The sequence below is a fragment of the Solea senegalensis genome, linkage group LG8 (genome assembly GCF_019176455.1).
Source record: "Solea senegalensis isolate Sse05_10M linkage group LG8, IFAPA_SoseM_1, whole genome shotgun sequence".
Lineage (NCBI taxonomy): Eukaryota > Metazoa > Chordata > Actinopteri > Pleuronectiformes > Soleidae > Solea > Solea senegalensis.
This window is the reverse complement of record NC_058028.1, coordinates 21,652,020-21,664,117: the sequence shown is the minus strand read 5'-3', so window position 1 is coordinate 21,664,117 and position 12,098 is coordinate 21,652,020. Positions and strand designations below refer to the sequence as shown.

General features: G+C 41.7%; 1 protein-coding gene across 4 annotated transcripts in view; it reads left to right on the top strand.

The window, feature by feature from the left end:
- Positions 1-12,098, top strand: part of nf1a (neurofibromin 1a) — a 62,960-nt gene that overhangs the window by 12,457 nt on the left and 38,405 nt on the right. For 2 of the 4 annotated variants that reach the window (XR_006360936.1, XM_044033068.1), the window contains exons 13-30: positions 119-256; positions 454-567; positions 1,424-1,503; positions 2,904-3,027; positions 3,212-3,458; positions 4,005-4,078; positions 4,168-4,251; positions 4,799-5,188; positions 5,720-5,859; positions 6,217-6,339; positions 6,460-6,543; positions 6,631-6,747; positions 7,256-7,437; positions 7,523-7,734; positions 7,902-8,063; positions 8,152-8,249; positions 9,001-9,136; positions 10,916-10,978. Coding sequence is in view for 3 of the 4 variants with exons in the window: in XM_044033068.1 (XP_043889003.1) it covers positions 119-256; positions 454-567; positions 1,424-1,503; positions 2,904-3,027; positions 3,212-3,458; positions 4,005-4,078; positions 4,168-4,251; positions 4,799-5,188; positions 5,720-5,859; positions 6,217-6,339; positions 6,460-6,543; positions 6,631-6,747; positions 7,256-7,437; positions 7,523-7,734; positions 7,902-8,063; positions 8,152-8,249; positions 9,001-9,136; positions 10,916-10,978 (2,568 nt within the window). In the remaining variant the exon portion in view is untranslated. The remainder of the gene's footprint in view (positions 1-118; positions 257-453; positions 568-1,423; positions 1,504-2,903; positions 3,028-3,211; positions 3,459-4,004; positions 4,079-4,167; positions 4,252-4,798; positions 5,189-5,719; positions 5,860-6,216; positions 6,340-6,459; positions 6,544-6,630; positions 6,748-7,255; positions 7,438-7,522; positions 7,735-7,901; positions 8,064-8,151; positions 8,250-9,000; positions 9,137-10,915; positions 10,979-12,098) is intronic. The other 2 variants (XM_044033069.1, XM_044033071.1) reach the window with 2 other exon arrangements.

Below are 12,098 nucleotides of genomic sequence, written 5' to 3'. Positions count from 1 at the left end.
ACGGATAGTGCAGCTACCACTGTGATCTTTTCTTAGAGTTCATTAGACATTAGAGTTTGTAGAACTCTGATTGAGTGTGACTCACTTACCTGATACACCTTATGTTGTCCTTCTGCAGAGTCTGACATTCAAAGGGAAGATGACCACCAGCCTTAAATTCAAAGAGAAAACCACAGACCTGGACACTCGAAGTTACAAGTGCCTCCTCCTCGCTCTGGTCAAACTCATCCATGCAGACCCCAAACTCATGTTGCATGTGAGTCTGCACAATGATTATGTCGAGTCTTTTCCTTGATATCATGTACAATTTCTACGCTGACTACCTTTCTTACACATATGATCAGATGCAGCAGTTATTTCAGTGTTCATTTGTGTCACTTCATTGGTAAAACTGCAATGACGAAAAGCTAATTGAACTTGATTGTGTGTGTTTGTGTGTTTGTAATGTGTTAGAACCCAGTGAAGCAGGCTCCAGAGATGCAGAGCAGCACAGCAGAGCTCATCACTGGCCTGGTGCAGCTAGTGCCTCTAACCAACACCACACAACTCTCACAAGAAGCCATGGAGGTCAGAAACCAAACACAACACTAACACTGAGAGTGCTGCAAAAGGTTCACTTGAAAATTCAAGAAATAAAAAAAAAAAATGTATTTTCACTTAATATAATGGACATTAAGAGGATAATTGCACTCTTTTAATTGCATCTTAATGGTTATAATTCTGATTGCAGTTTCTGTACAGATAGACTTTATGACTGAATTACAAAAACAATGGTAAAAAATAAAGCAGTACAGGCTGAGATCTCCTGACTTATTTCAACACTTCCTGCAAATGTTGTGTATGAAAACCAGGAATGGAAGGAATTGAACAGCTGAAATACATTTTATTTAAGAATTTTTAAGTTCACGACGAAGATTCAGTAAACCTAATGGCACTAAGTAAGTGTACATTGCAAGTAGGAGGAAACAAAGCCATTATTTGTGTTCTAAAGTGTGTTCCAAGTAAACAGAGTATCACATTCCTGTTTGTTTGGAGGCATTTAGAGCTGTGGAAACTGATTTATGATCAGTTTTGTAAATATTTACAAAAATAAACTTAATGAGTGCACACATTGATCTGTTTGATTATCTTTGAAATTGAGGTAAATATGTGCGTACATTATTTATGTGATAGTTTTTGAATCGCGATTGTATGAGATACTGACACATAGTCAAAGTTGACTACCCTGTGCGAGAACCAGCATTAGACAGCATTAGAGTGTCCGCCTCTCTAAGACATTGAGCACTGACTATGTGTCAGTAAGCATATAACCACACTTTTTTTTTTAATTTAAAATTTGCACCTTCTACAAAGTGCATAAGTGTCTTGTTTGATGTAAAACGTTGTTTTGTTTGTGTCTCTTCTTCCTGGTTCTGTTTTCTAGGCTCTGTTGGTTCTTCACCAGCCAGAGACCATAGAGCTGTGGAATCCCGATGCCCCCATAGAGACGTTTTGGGACATCAGGTACTCGAGAGTCTTTTGTTTCTAGATAAATAAACAAAATAAACGGCAGTTAAGGAGGAGGGTGCCCACTGTGACAGGTTCAGATGACATGGGAGCTTTGCATCATCTTCAGGCTTCATTTCTTTTTAAAATATTTTGTATTTCAGTAACTTTTAAACTGATGTATTAAAAATTTAAGTAAGGCTGGGCTCTTCAACGGTTTGACTGTATTGGCGTATTTCCACCGGCTCTACTCGCCTCGCCTCACCATGCCACAGCACGGTACCGTTACCACTAGAATAGCACCTGGTACCAGGTACTACTTTTAGTACCTGCTCAGGCGAGGTTCCAAAAGTGTGCTGAGTAGGTACTATGCGATGATTGGTCAGACTGCCGGCCACTGACTGGCCAGAGTGCCGTTACAGGAAGAGACGTCCCACACACAAATCAAGTTGAACAGCGCTGAACTGTAGATCACTTAAAACTATTGAACAATCCTAAAAACCTGGGTTAACATCCAACAACTACCAGGGAAATCTCTATATTTAACAGAGGAATCTTTTAAAGATTTAGGGACAGCGCCGGCGATCGCGAGTGGCATCACAGACCACTGCCGCTGTAGTCTGTGGAGTAGGAGGCCCTACTCCGGAGACGTGTGGACAAAAATCAAGCCGAACAACGCCGAATTGTAGATCAGTTAAAACTACTTAACAATCCTAAAAACGTGGGTCACCGCAGTTTCACTCAGCCGTGCAGGGATGACTCCGCCCACGTCAAGTAGGTAGTGGAGATGCAACCTAATCGTGATGTGCCATGCCATGCTGAGGCGAGGCGAGGCGAGTAGAGCCGGTGGAAATACGGCAAATGGTGATGTCTGCATTTCTCAGTGCAACTTTGTTCCTGTTTATGTGCCCATCTTGACCTCCTCAATATGGGAACCTCTTTTAACTTAATCAGACTTGTACTGCTTCCTTCCAGCAGAGGGCGTTGTTTACATGTGTAGTGAGAGAGAAATGGCAGGAGCTCAGAGAACAATGTAGGATGTTTGTAATTATAGTCGAGAGTCATGTTTCCTTAAGCATTGATTTAAACTATGCGCTTTGTCTCTTTGTCATTCCATTTCATTCAACACGGTGTCAAAGTTGTTGTGGATTTCTGCGCTTTACAAAAAAGTTGGGGCTGTTGTTTATCATTGTGCTAAACCACCATTTGTTTTCTGTCAGCATTTGGGATCAGCTGACACCAGTTGTTGAAGTTATTAAAGGGAAATCTTTCCCTTGTTTGATAAATATACTAGAAGAACAAATTGGTGTTGTAATTACCTCCCCACCACACCTTGTTACAGTTGTGTGTGTTTGACAATTGCCACTTGCCAGGTGATATGTCATCTCCCATTGACTCTTGTATGCTTCTTTCTTCAGTTCACAGGTGCTTTTCCTTATCTGCCGTAAACTGATTGGCCAGCAGTTGGCTAATGGGACTGAAGTCCTGAAATGGCTAAGGGAGATCCTCATCTGCAGGAACAAGTTTCTGCTCAAAAACAAGGTGTGTGGACCTGTTCAAGCTGCTTTTCTGATTATAAACAGTGATCAGACAGACAACGTGTCATCGCAATCCCTGTTTTGGCCAATCTGCGCAGTCACCTGTGCACCGACTGAAGATTAGATGTGACCACTTTTTGTGAGAGGAGCAGCGACTAAACTCTATATCTTTTTCTCGATCGTTACAGGAGTGTGCCACTATGGGCGGTGGGATTCCCATTTGCCGACAGGCACAGACAAAGCTGGAGGTGAGTCTCTACATGTTCCTGTGGAGTCCAGACACTGAGGCGGTGCTGGTCGCCATGTCGTGTTTCCGCCACCTTTGTGAGGAGGCTGACATCCGTAGTGCTGCTGATGAGGTGCCTGTCCAGAACATGCTGCCCAACTACGCCACCTTCAGTGAACTTGCCTCTGTTAGCAACATGATGGGAACTGGTAAGTACTTGCCATTATCACAGCATTCGACCCAAGAGCTTATGCTTTCCCCCCCTTTGTTAGAACTAGATCAGAATAAAATGTTCACAACATCTCCAGTCATACAATTTTTTTTTACAGAAATGACATGGAAAATCAGCTAAAAAAAAAATTGCGATACAGAGATAGGAGGTTGTAAATAAGGTCTTTATAATATTCATATTGGTCTTTAAAAAAAAACTCTGCCTCGTCACAATTTGTAGTTCTATTTCTGTGCATTTGTACGTCACTGACACAGAGGCCGAGCATTGTGGAACCATAAATCAGGCTTAACGCCATAAAGACGGCACAGCATATTTATTCCTGGGAATATTGCATTTCTTAGTTTGGTTACTTGAATCATTAAGAAAATCTTATCACACTGTTCTTAATTTAACGGCTCAAACCTACTGCTACTCTAACCTCCAGGATGAGTCTCTATATAGAGTTTGATAATGAAGGTGTATTATAATATGAAAATTGAAACCTAGGCATTTCTTTTAATGATGAAAGCCTTTTCCTCCACAGGACGATCCACTTTGCAGAAGAGGGTGATGGCCTTATTGAGGAGAATAGAACACCCTACACCAGGAAACATTGAGGTAACGTTCTGTCCCACTTTTTACATTAAATGAGCTCTTTGTTTGTGCTTTTGAAGTGACTTTGGGTTTTTTGTCCTTCTCACCTCCAGGCCTGGGAGGACACATATGCTAAATGGGACCAAGTCACTAAACAGATTCTTAACTTTCCTAAAAACAAGGCTGATGATGGGCAGGTAAGAATGGCTCAAGTAGCTGGACAGTAGCTCACTTTGCTTGTCAGCATTAGCTTGATAGCTTTGATTGTTGTGGGTTAGCTTCAAATGGGATTTTGGCTTTAAAATGTTGGCTTAAACGTGTCATTTTGATTTAAAAACCAATAGTACAGTTTAATGCTGATAGAAAAAGAACACCGTCTATTTATATTGGTCCCTCATACGTTTGGCTTTGACTGCATTATTCTCTTTTCCTTTGTGATGCAGTTTTCACTGAAAATGCTGACTTGTTGTAAGGTGCCAAGGAACAGCATTATTCTGTTTCCAAATCAATGAAGAGAATAGCATTCACCTTGAATCTGTCATGTTTTTCACACAGGGGTTCTAAATTATTATGACAGAACACAACACCTGCTGTGTCTTTACAAAATTGTCTGTTGCCTTTTAAACTCTGAATGTCTCATTGTGGACATAGACTGTGTTGAATGATACTTTTTGTCGTATCATCTCACCGGCACTGTGCTGCTGCTGCTTGTATGTGTGTGTGTGTGTGTCCTCCCCCCCACAGCAGGAGTGGATCAACATGACTGGCTTCCTTTGCGCACTGGGCGGTGTGTGTCTCCAGCAGCGCAGCACCCCAGGCCCAGCCACCTACAGTCCACCAATGGGCCCCATGAGTGAGCGCAAACCCTCCATGATCTCCATGGGCCCCTGTGAGATGTCCAACGCCATGGCCTCCGCTTCATCCTGCTCCTCATCGGCCTCCAGCGAGACGCCTGTCAGCCGCTTCGTGGACCGGTTGTTGGCCCTGCTCGTGTGTGGCCACGACAGGGTTGGCCTCCACGTTCGCACAAACGTCAAAGACCTGCTGGGGCTGGAGCTCAGCCCCGCCCTTTACCCCATGCTCTTCAACAAGTTGAGAAACAGTATTGGAAAGTTCTTTGACACACAAGGACCGGTGAGTTTGTATTAATGTAACAAATATTCATACTCACAATACTAAGTGTAATCAGTGTGAGAAGTTTTTTTGTGCAAGCAGCATTAATAGAGTCCTTTTGTTGCTGTGTGCCTTACAGTTGGGGGGTGATAGGTTAGAATTCTCTTCTGCTATTTTCAGCCCATCAAATGTCAACTGACAATTTATTAGGTTCTGGCAACAGACTTTTTTTTTTCCAGACAAAAAAGAGAAGAGAGTCTTGTTTCATTTCACTGTTTCTATCTATGAAGACCAAGCAATGTTGTTTTTATCCAGATGACAGTGATACTGTTTTTGTGAGGGAGAACATGAGCTAATGGAGAATGGAAAGACTGACTGAAATGTTTTTTTTGTTGAATATGCAATTCTAATAGTACATATTCTCTGACGATGGCTCGGAATGAAGAAGCTGCTATATTTATTGTGATGGTTACTCACTTTCCTCAATGCTGCTATATGGAACTCTGGTTAATTAATTTTTGGAAATGCACTCATCGGTTCTCATCTTTCCAGGTTCCTATCAATGACACTAACACCCAGTTTGTGGAGCAGACCATAGCCATCATGAAGAACCTGTTAGATAACCACACAGAAGGGAGCTCCGAACACCTGGGACAGGCCAGCATCGAGACCATGATGCTCAACCTAGTCAGGTCAGGAACTTTACTGTGGACCAGGAAATGTCTGAATTGTCTTGATAGGTATTATATGGCTTCCCCGTGTGGGTCTTGTCCACATGAGGGAACCAGACATATTATGTGACTGCTAACCATCAGGGCGATCTTAAGTGACTGGATATTGTCAACCCGTTTAGCAGGAGCCAGAGCTTACGGCTGCAAAAGTTATAGCCTAATACAGCACTGAAGAGCAGGATTTGTGACTCAACTGATGATCCGAAAATGACAATGCCACTTTTAAACATAGTTGAGTAACTAGCAAGGAAACCTGACTTTCACTGTAGAGTGACATAAAAACTGACGTGTATCGCTGTGCTCCTTCCCTGCTTTCAGGTATGTACGTATCCTGGGTAACGTGGTCCACGCAATCCAGATCAAAACCAAACTGTGCCAACTGGTGGAGGTCATGATGGAGAGAAGAGATGACCTTTCTTTCTGCCAAGAGATGAAGTTCAGGTCAGTGACAGCAGCAGACCGTGATGGATTCATACTCTGGGATATTGTGATAAAAATTCAGCTCAGTGTGACAAGTGGTGACTATTATCTCACATCGGATACTAATTCATTCCACTGTAGGAACAAGATGGTTGAATACCTGACGGACTGGGTGATGGGAACTTCCAACCAAGCTGCTGATGATGACATCAAGTGCCTGACGAGGTAACGGTTCGAATCATGTGCTCAATTGTATTGTTGAGAACTTACTCCTTGCAAGTTTTTCACGTGTGTGCACTTCTGTGTGTGCAGAGACCTGGACCAGGCCAGTATGGAGGCAGTAGTGTCTCTCTTAGCTGGTCTTCCGCTGCAGCCAGAGGAGGGGGATGGAGTAGAACTGATGGAGGCCAAATCTCAGCTCTTCCTCAAGTAAGAACATACCTCCAAGTAATTCTGCTCATGGTTATGTGACATAAGGTTCCTCATTGTCCACATGAACTGGCCTTTTACTTTCCAGCCTTGAGGAACACAATTAAATATGTGTGAGCAATGTCATTTACTGACTCTATCATTCTATGAGGGAACCTACTGTCCTGTTTGCTATGACTGTAGACTGATAAGTAGTGCACTCACTGCAGGTCCAAAGTCATAACCATTAATCATAAAACAACATTTGAACATGTCATGAAATATATCAAAGAATTGCTTTCACTGATATTTATTTTATTTATTCAAACATGATCAAATAATATAAATGTACAGGCAGCAAAATTGAACGAAATAGAAATAACGGCAACATCTTTTGATTGAGAAAATAACCTTTCAAGTTTCACAAAAGTGTAGGATTACCATATTTTATTCCTATTTTCTTTGTAGCCGTTAACAGTAGTCAATTATCTGCATTTTGTGATTCAGTTATCTTTTGTTGTTTGCACAGGTACTTCACTCTGTTCATGAACCTGCTGAATGACTGCAGTGAGGTGGAGGATGAGGGCCAGGCAGTTGGGGGCCGAAAAAGAGGAATGTCTCGTCGCCTTGCATCGCTCCGCCACTGCACCGTCCTGGCCATGTCCAACCTGCTCAATGCTAATGTAGACAGCGGCCTCATGCACTCAATTGGTAAGTGATTGTGAGGAACCTTTTCCCATGTCTTGTTTCAATTCCTTTTTTTCTCTAATGCCTGTGTAAATTCCTTCCTTTTCAGGTCTGGGCTACCACAAGGACCTGCAGACTCGAGCCACCTTCATGGAGGTGCTGACCAAGATTCTGCAGCAGGGAACAGAGTTTGACACGCTGGCAGAGACTGTGTTGGCTGACCGCTTTGAGAGGCTGGTGGAACTGGTCACCATGATGGGAGACCAGGGAGAGCTGCCCATCGCGATGGCTCTGGCTAATGTGGTTCCTGGATCTCAGTGGGTGTGTGCCACCTGTTGATTTAGCATCAGTTCTAAATATTATATTGGTCGTAGGAATGTTACCTGACAGTGCATAGGATTTGTAATCAGACCTATGTACTGCGCAGTTGAAAGTCCTTTATCGCCATATCATAAAGGTGTTTTTTTTTGCTTTCCTTTTATTCCCAGGACGAGCTAGCTCGAGTCCTGGTGACGCTGTTTGACTCCCGTCACCTCCTCTACCAGCTGTTGTGGAACATGTTCTCTAAAGAGGTGGAGCTGGCCGACTCCATGCAAACACTCTTCAGAGGAAACAGCCTCGCCAGTAAAATAATGACCTTCTGTTTCAAGGTAGTGCAACACCTGACATTAAAATAACTTTGAAAGACAACGTTTATCAATAAATAAATCCCTAAACCCTCTTGTTGTATCTCGCAAGGTTTATGGTGCAGCATACCTGCAGAAGCTTCTCGAGCCTTTATTACGAGGGGTTATCACTACTCCTGAGCACATCAGCTTTGAGGTGGATCCCACCAGGTGAGTACCAACATCACTGCTCTGAGTTCTTTAATTCATGTTGTCAAATGTTATGTTGTAAGACGAGCACTTACTCTATTGAGGTAGTGCAACTCATGCAAGAGAAGCTAAAATTGATCAGGCAAAAGGTTCATAGATTTAGGAAATATTTACATTTTCAAACTATTGATACGTCCAGCCATATATTGTAAAGGGAATCTTGTTCACCTGTATAAAATCTGAGTAAACTTAACCAGGAGAAGGATGTAATTAAACAATTTATCATTAGTAGGGGAGTAGTAGGAGAGAGGGGAGACTAGGGGTTGTGTGTTTTTTGCAACCTGTTAAGATAATGACAAGTCTGTTTTAAGTTGGTATACAACATGTTTCATCAGCTTCATACAGGGCTACAGTGTGTTCTTTACCTCCTTTTGATATTTTCTTTGTAAGTGGTTTCACACGCATTATTTAATTTCTGCCACTAGGGGGTCACATTCAAAACAATAACAGAAAACCCAGTTGGATGATGCCAAGAAGCAGCGTGGGATCATGGGAATCCGTTATGTTGTCATGTTGTCTTGTTTGTTTAACCTGTACGTTTGCGCTTTAAGACGAGACAAACTAACTAGCTAGAAGTCTTTGATTCACAAGTGGCTAATTTGTCCTCAGAGTTGTATCCCTCCTGGCCCACATACAGCTTACAATTTATCCATTCTCAGCTGTTGTCTTTGGAACGTTATGACTGACAGGAGCTGCTTACTTTTCTCCCCAGGCTGGAACAGGGTGAGAACTTGGAGGAGAACCAGAGGAACCTACTACAGATCACAGAGCGGTTCTTCCAGGCCATCATTGGTTCCTCCAGCGAGTTCCCCCCACAGCTCCGCAGTGTTTGCCACTGTCTCTACCAGGTAGAGTCCCCACCTCATCCTTTATCGCACTCAAATATGGCCCAGACCCGCTCGCCTACACAGTCAAATCTGGGTCATTAATATTTAGGCCTTGTAAAGTGATGTTTGCCAAAAGCTTCACAGCCTGCATTTGTGTATCACCACGGGATAATTTGTGAACATCACTGCACAAGCTGGAAATGTTAATGAGCCTTCTTTGATTCTATTCACACCAGCCTCTGTCCTTTTATGTGCATTGTCACTCACACATTTCAAGGTCCTGCCTCTTTACTCATAAGGTCCCCTGCTTTTCCACTCACTGCTCGCTACATCACGCATACCAGTGCACAGCCGGGCTGAAAGATCAACTCTATATATTCTGCTGAAGTGATACCTGAAGGCTTTTTTTGTTGTTTTTTTTTAAGATGAGTGGTTTACAGTGCTCAACCTTTACAACCCAGAATATTAGAACAACTGAGGCCCCACAGGATTCTGAAAAGTTATAATGCCATTCAAACAGAGACGCTTGTTTTTCTAATTTTTGCCTTCATGAATAATTCATTGTTGACTGACCTCTGTTCAACTTAACCACTATATTTCACTGCCATCCTGCATTACTTTCACAGCCCACCAGGGGTCCGGCACTCACACTTTAGGCAATATTGACAATATGCAATCCAAGTATGGACAGCATGTAATTGTTAAATGCCCATCAGAAACTTATTTTTTTAGTAACTGAAATATATTCCGTTTACTGGAATCAAAGACTAGGTGCAGAGAAAATACTTAATTTTAGAAACTTTACTAAGAAAATCTTACGACTTCTTCCTCTAATTTTTCTCACACATTTTGGGCAAGTGCACATGCAAACACGCTTGCCCAAAATGTGTGAGAAAAACAGAAATGGGGCATGCATGATATGCAATTGACATACTATAAACAAAATTTGCAGGCTGTAAATTAGAATTTAAAATGTGTACTGTCTACCATTGTTAAACAAGTATTTCAATTTAACACATTTCCTTAATCTCTGGTTACACATCATGATCATTTTACGACTTGATACTCTAAATCTCCTACGTTAAGTGCAGACCCAACATGTTTTGTTACTTGTTACATCAAAATACAGTGTGTAAGGTGATGTCGGTAGGTATTCATGGTGGATTTTGTGCGATCAGAGCACAGTAGGACAACAGCCAACTGCTCTGTCTCAACAAACGTATCTCCTGATAATATTCCATGCACAACGCCTCATCTCCACTGAACCCCGAGTTTGCTGTTGCTTTTTACCTGAATGTCTGAGCAGCTTCACTTTGCTGCCGCTGCCACTGCCGCTGCTGTGCCCTCACACTTCTGTCTGCTCACACAAGCAACTCGGTGAATAAGATTTCTTCATACACACACGTAGAACACATGGTGTGTGTATTATTATCATTATTATTATTATTATTTATTTATTTATTTTCAGTAGTAATGTAGTGACATTTTTGGTTAAATCATTATCCATTTTTGATTTCTGCTTGCAAACTGTGTAGATTTACACACGCACACGCATTTGCACTCACTCACACGTGAATAGCCTGCTTAAGTAGAAACACGGCAGTGCATGCATGGACACGCTTAGAGTCCTCCGGAGAAAAGACAACACTCCTCTTACAGCAGTTTTAATTTTTTTCCTGTGTTTTCAAGATGTGAATGTGTTGAAATGTTGAGGTGTAAGAGTGCGTGTGTGTTTGTGTGTGTGTGTGTGTGTGTGTCACTGGTGCTGTGACCATGATTGTGCTCATCTCTGTTCTGTAGGCTACTTGCCACTCTCTACTGAATAAAGCAACAGTAAAAGAAAAAAAGGAAAACAAAAAAGCAGTAAGTTTGGAGAATCTATTTTCCCTCAGACACTTTACCCCTGAAGCAAAAAAGCCTTTTTTGCATCTCATTTAATTTTTTTTTTTTTCCTTCATTTCAAAATTATTTTTTAAATTTGGTGTTTCTCTGGAAATGTTTTATTTCTCTCCATATTCAGCCTTGTCTACAACCTTCTTTTAAATCACTCTACTAATACTGGCACCATGTAACGTCAATTAACAGTTCCCAGTGAACGGAGGCATTCTCTTCTCTTTTCTCTCTCTGGACTTTTGTTTGCACATAAGGAGACATTTTCTTCAGAACATTTCATCACGCCCCTTCATTTTATTTGACTCATTTCAATCGATCGGCACCCACCGCCCAAAACACTCACAGACATACTTCAGTATTAAAGACATGAATGGTGTTGAAATATTCTGATCATCAAGCCTCCCTCTGTCATGGGTTGGATTCTTCAGCTGTATTCTTCTTCCATAATTAAAGACAAATGTCTTTAATGATTTGGGAACGTGGTTGATGACGGTCACGTTTCTTTACTCCCTCAGATTCTTCTCTCTCTCTCTCTCTCTTTCTCTCTCTCTCTCTCCATACATACTGTATACACATATGCATGCCGCATAAACACACATAGATACACAGTATATGTGTATACAGTGTCATTGCGTGTGTGTTTATAGTATATGTGCTCTATACCTTTCATGTGTGTATACATTTTGGTGGATATTCATGTTTATTAGGGTTGTGAATTTTGTGGATTTTACATGAAAGTTGAAAGAGTTAATAATAGTTCACTGTTGAAGATTTATAACATTAACACATTGTCTTGGTTAGCGGCACATTACGTGGCGTTAATGTAAAGTTATCACATAAGATGGTAATAAAACAATGAAACTCTGACACAGGTGTTTGTTGGGCACACAGAAAATAACCTGGCTAATGTGGGGAAAAGTGGGAAAAATTTGCTTCTTACCAGTTTATACTGCGGTTTATAAAGTGGAGAGTTTGTTGCTGTGGGAGTTTTTTTTACTTCTTCTTCCTCTACTTTTTTACCTCTGTTTCCATGATGTTAGATGCTCCACAAGCAGTAGCATCATGGCTGTAGCCGTTGATGGTATCCTTG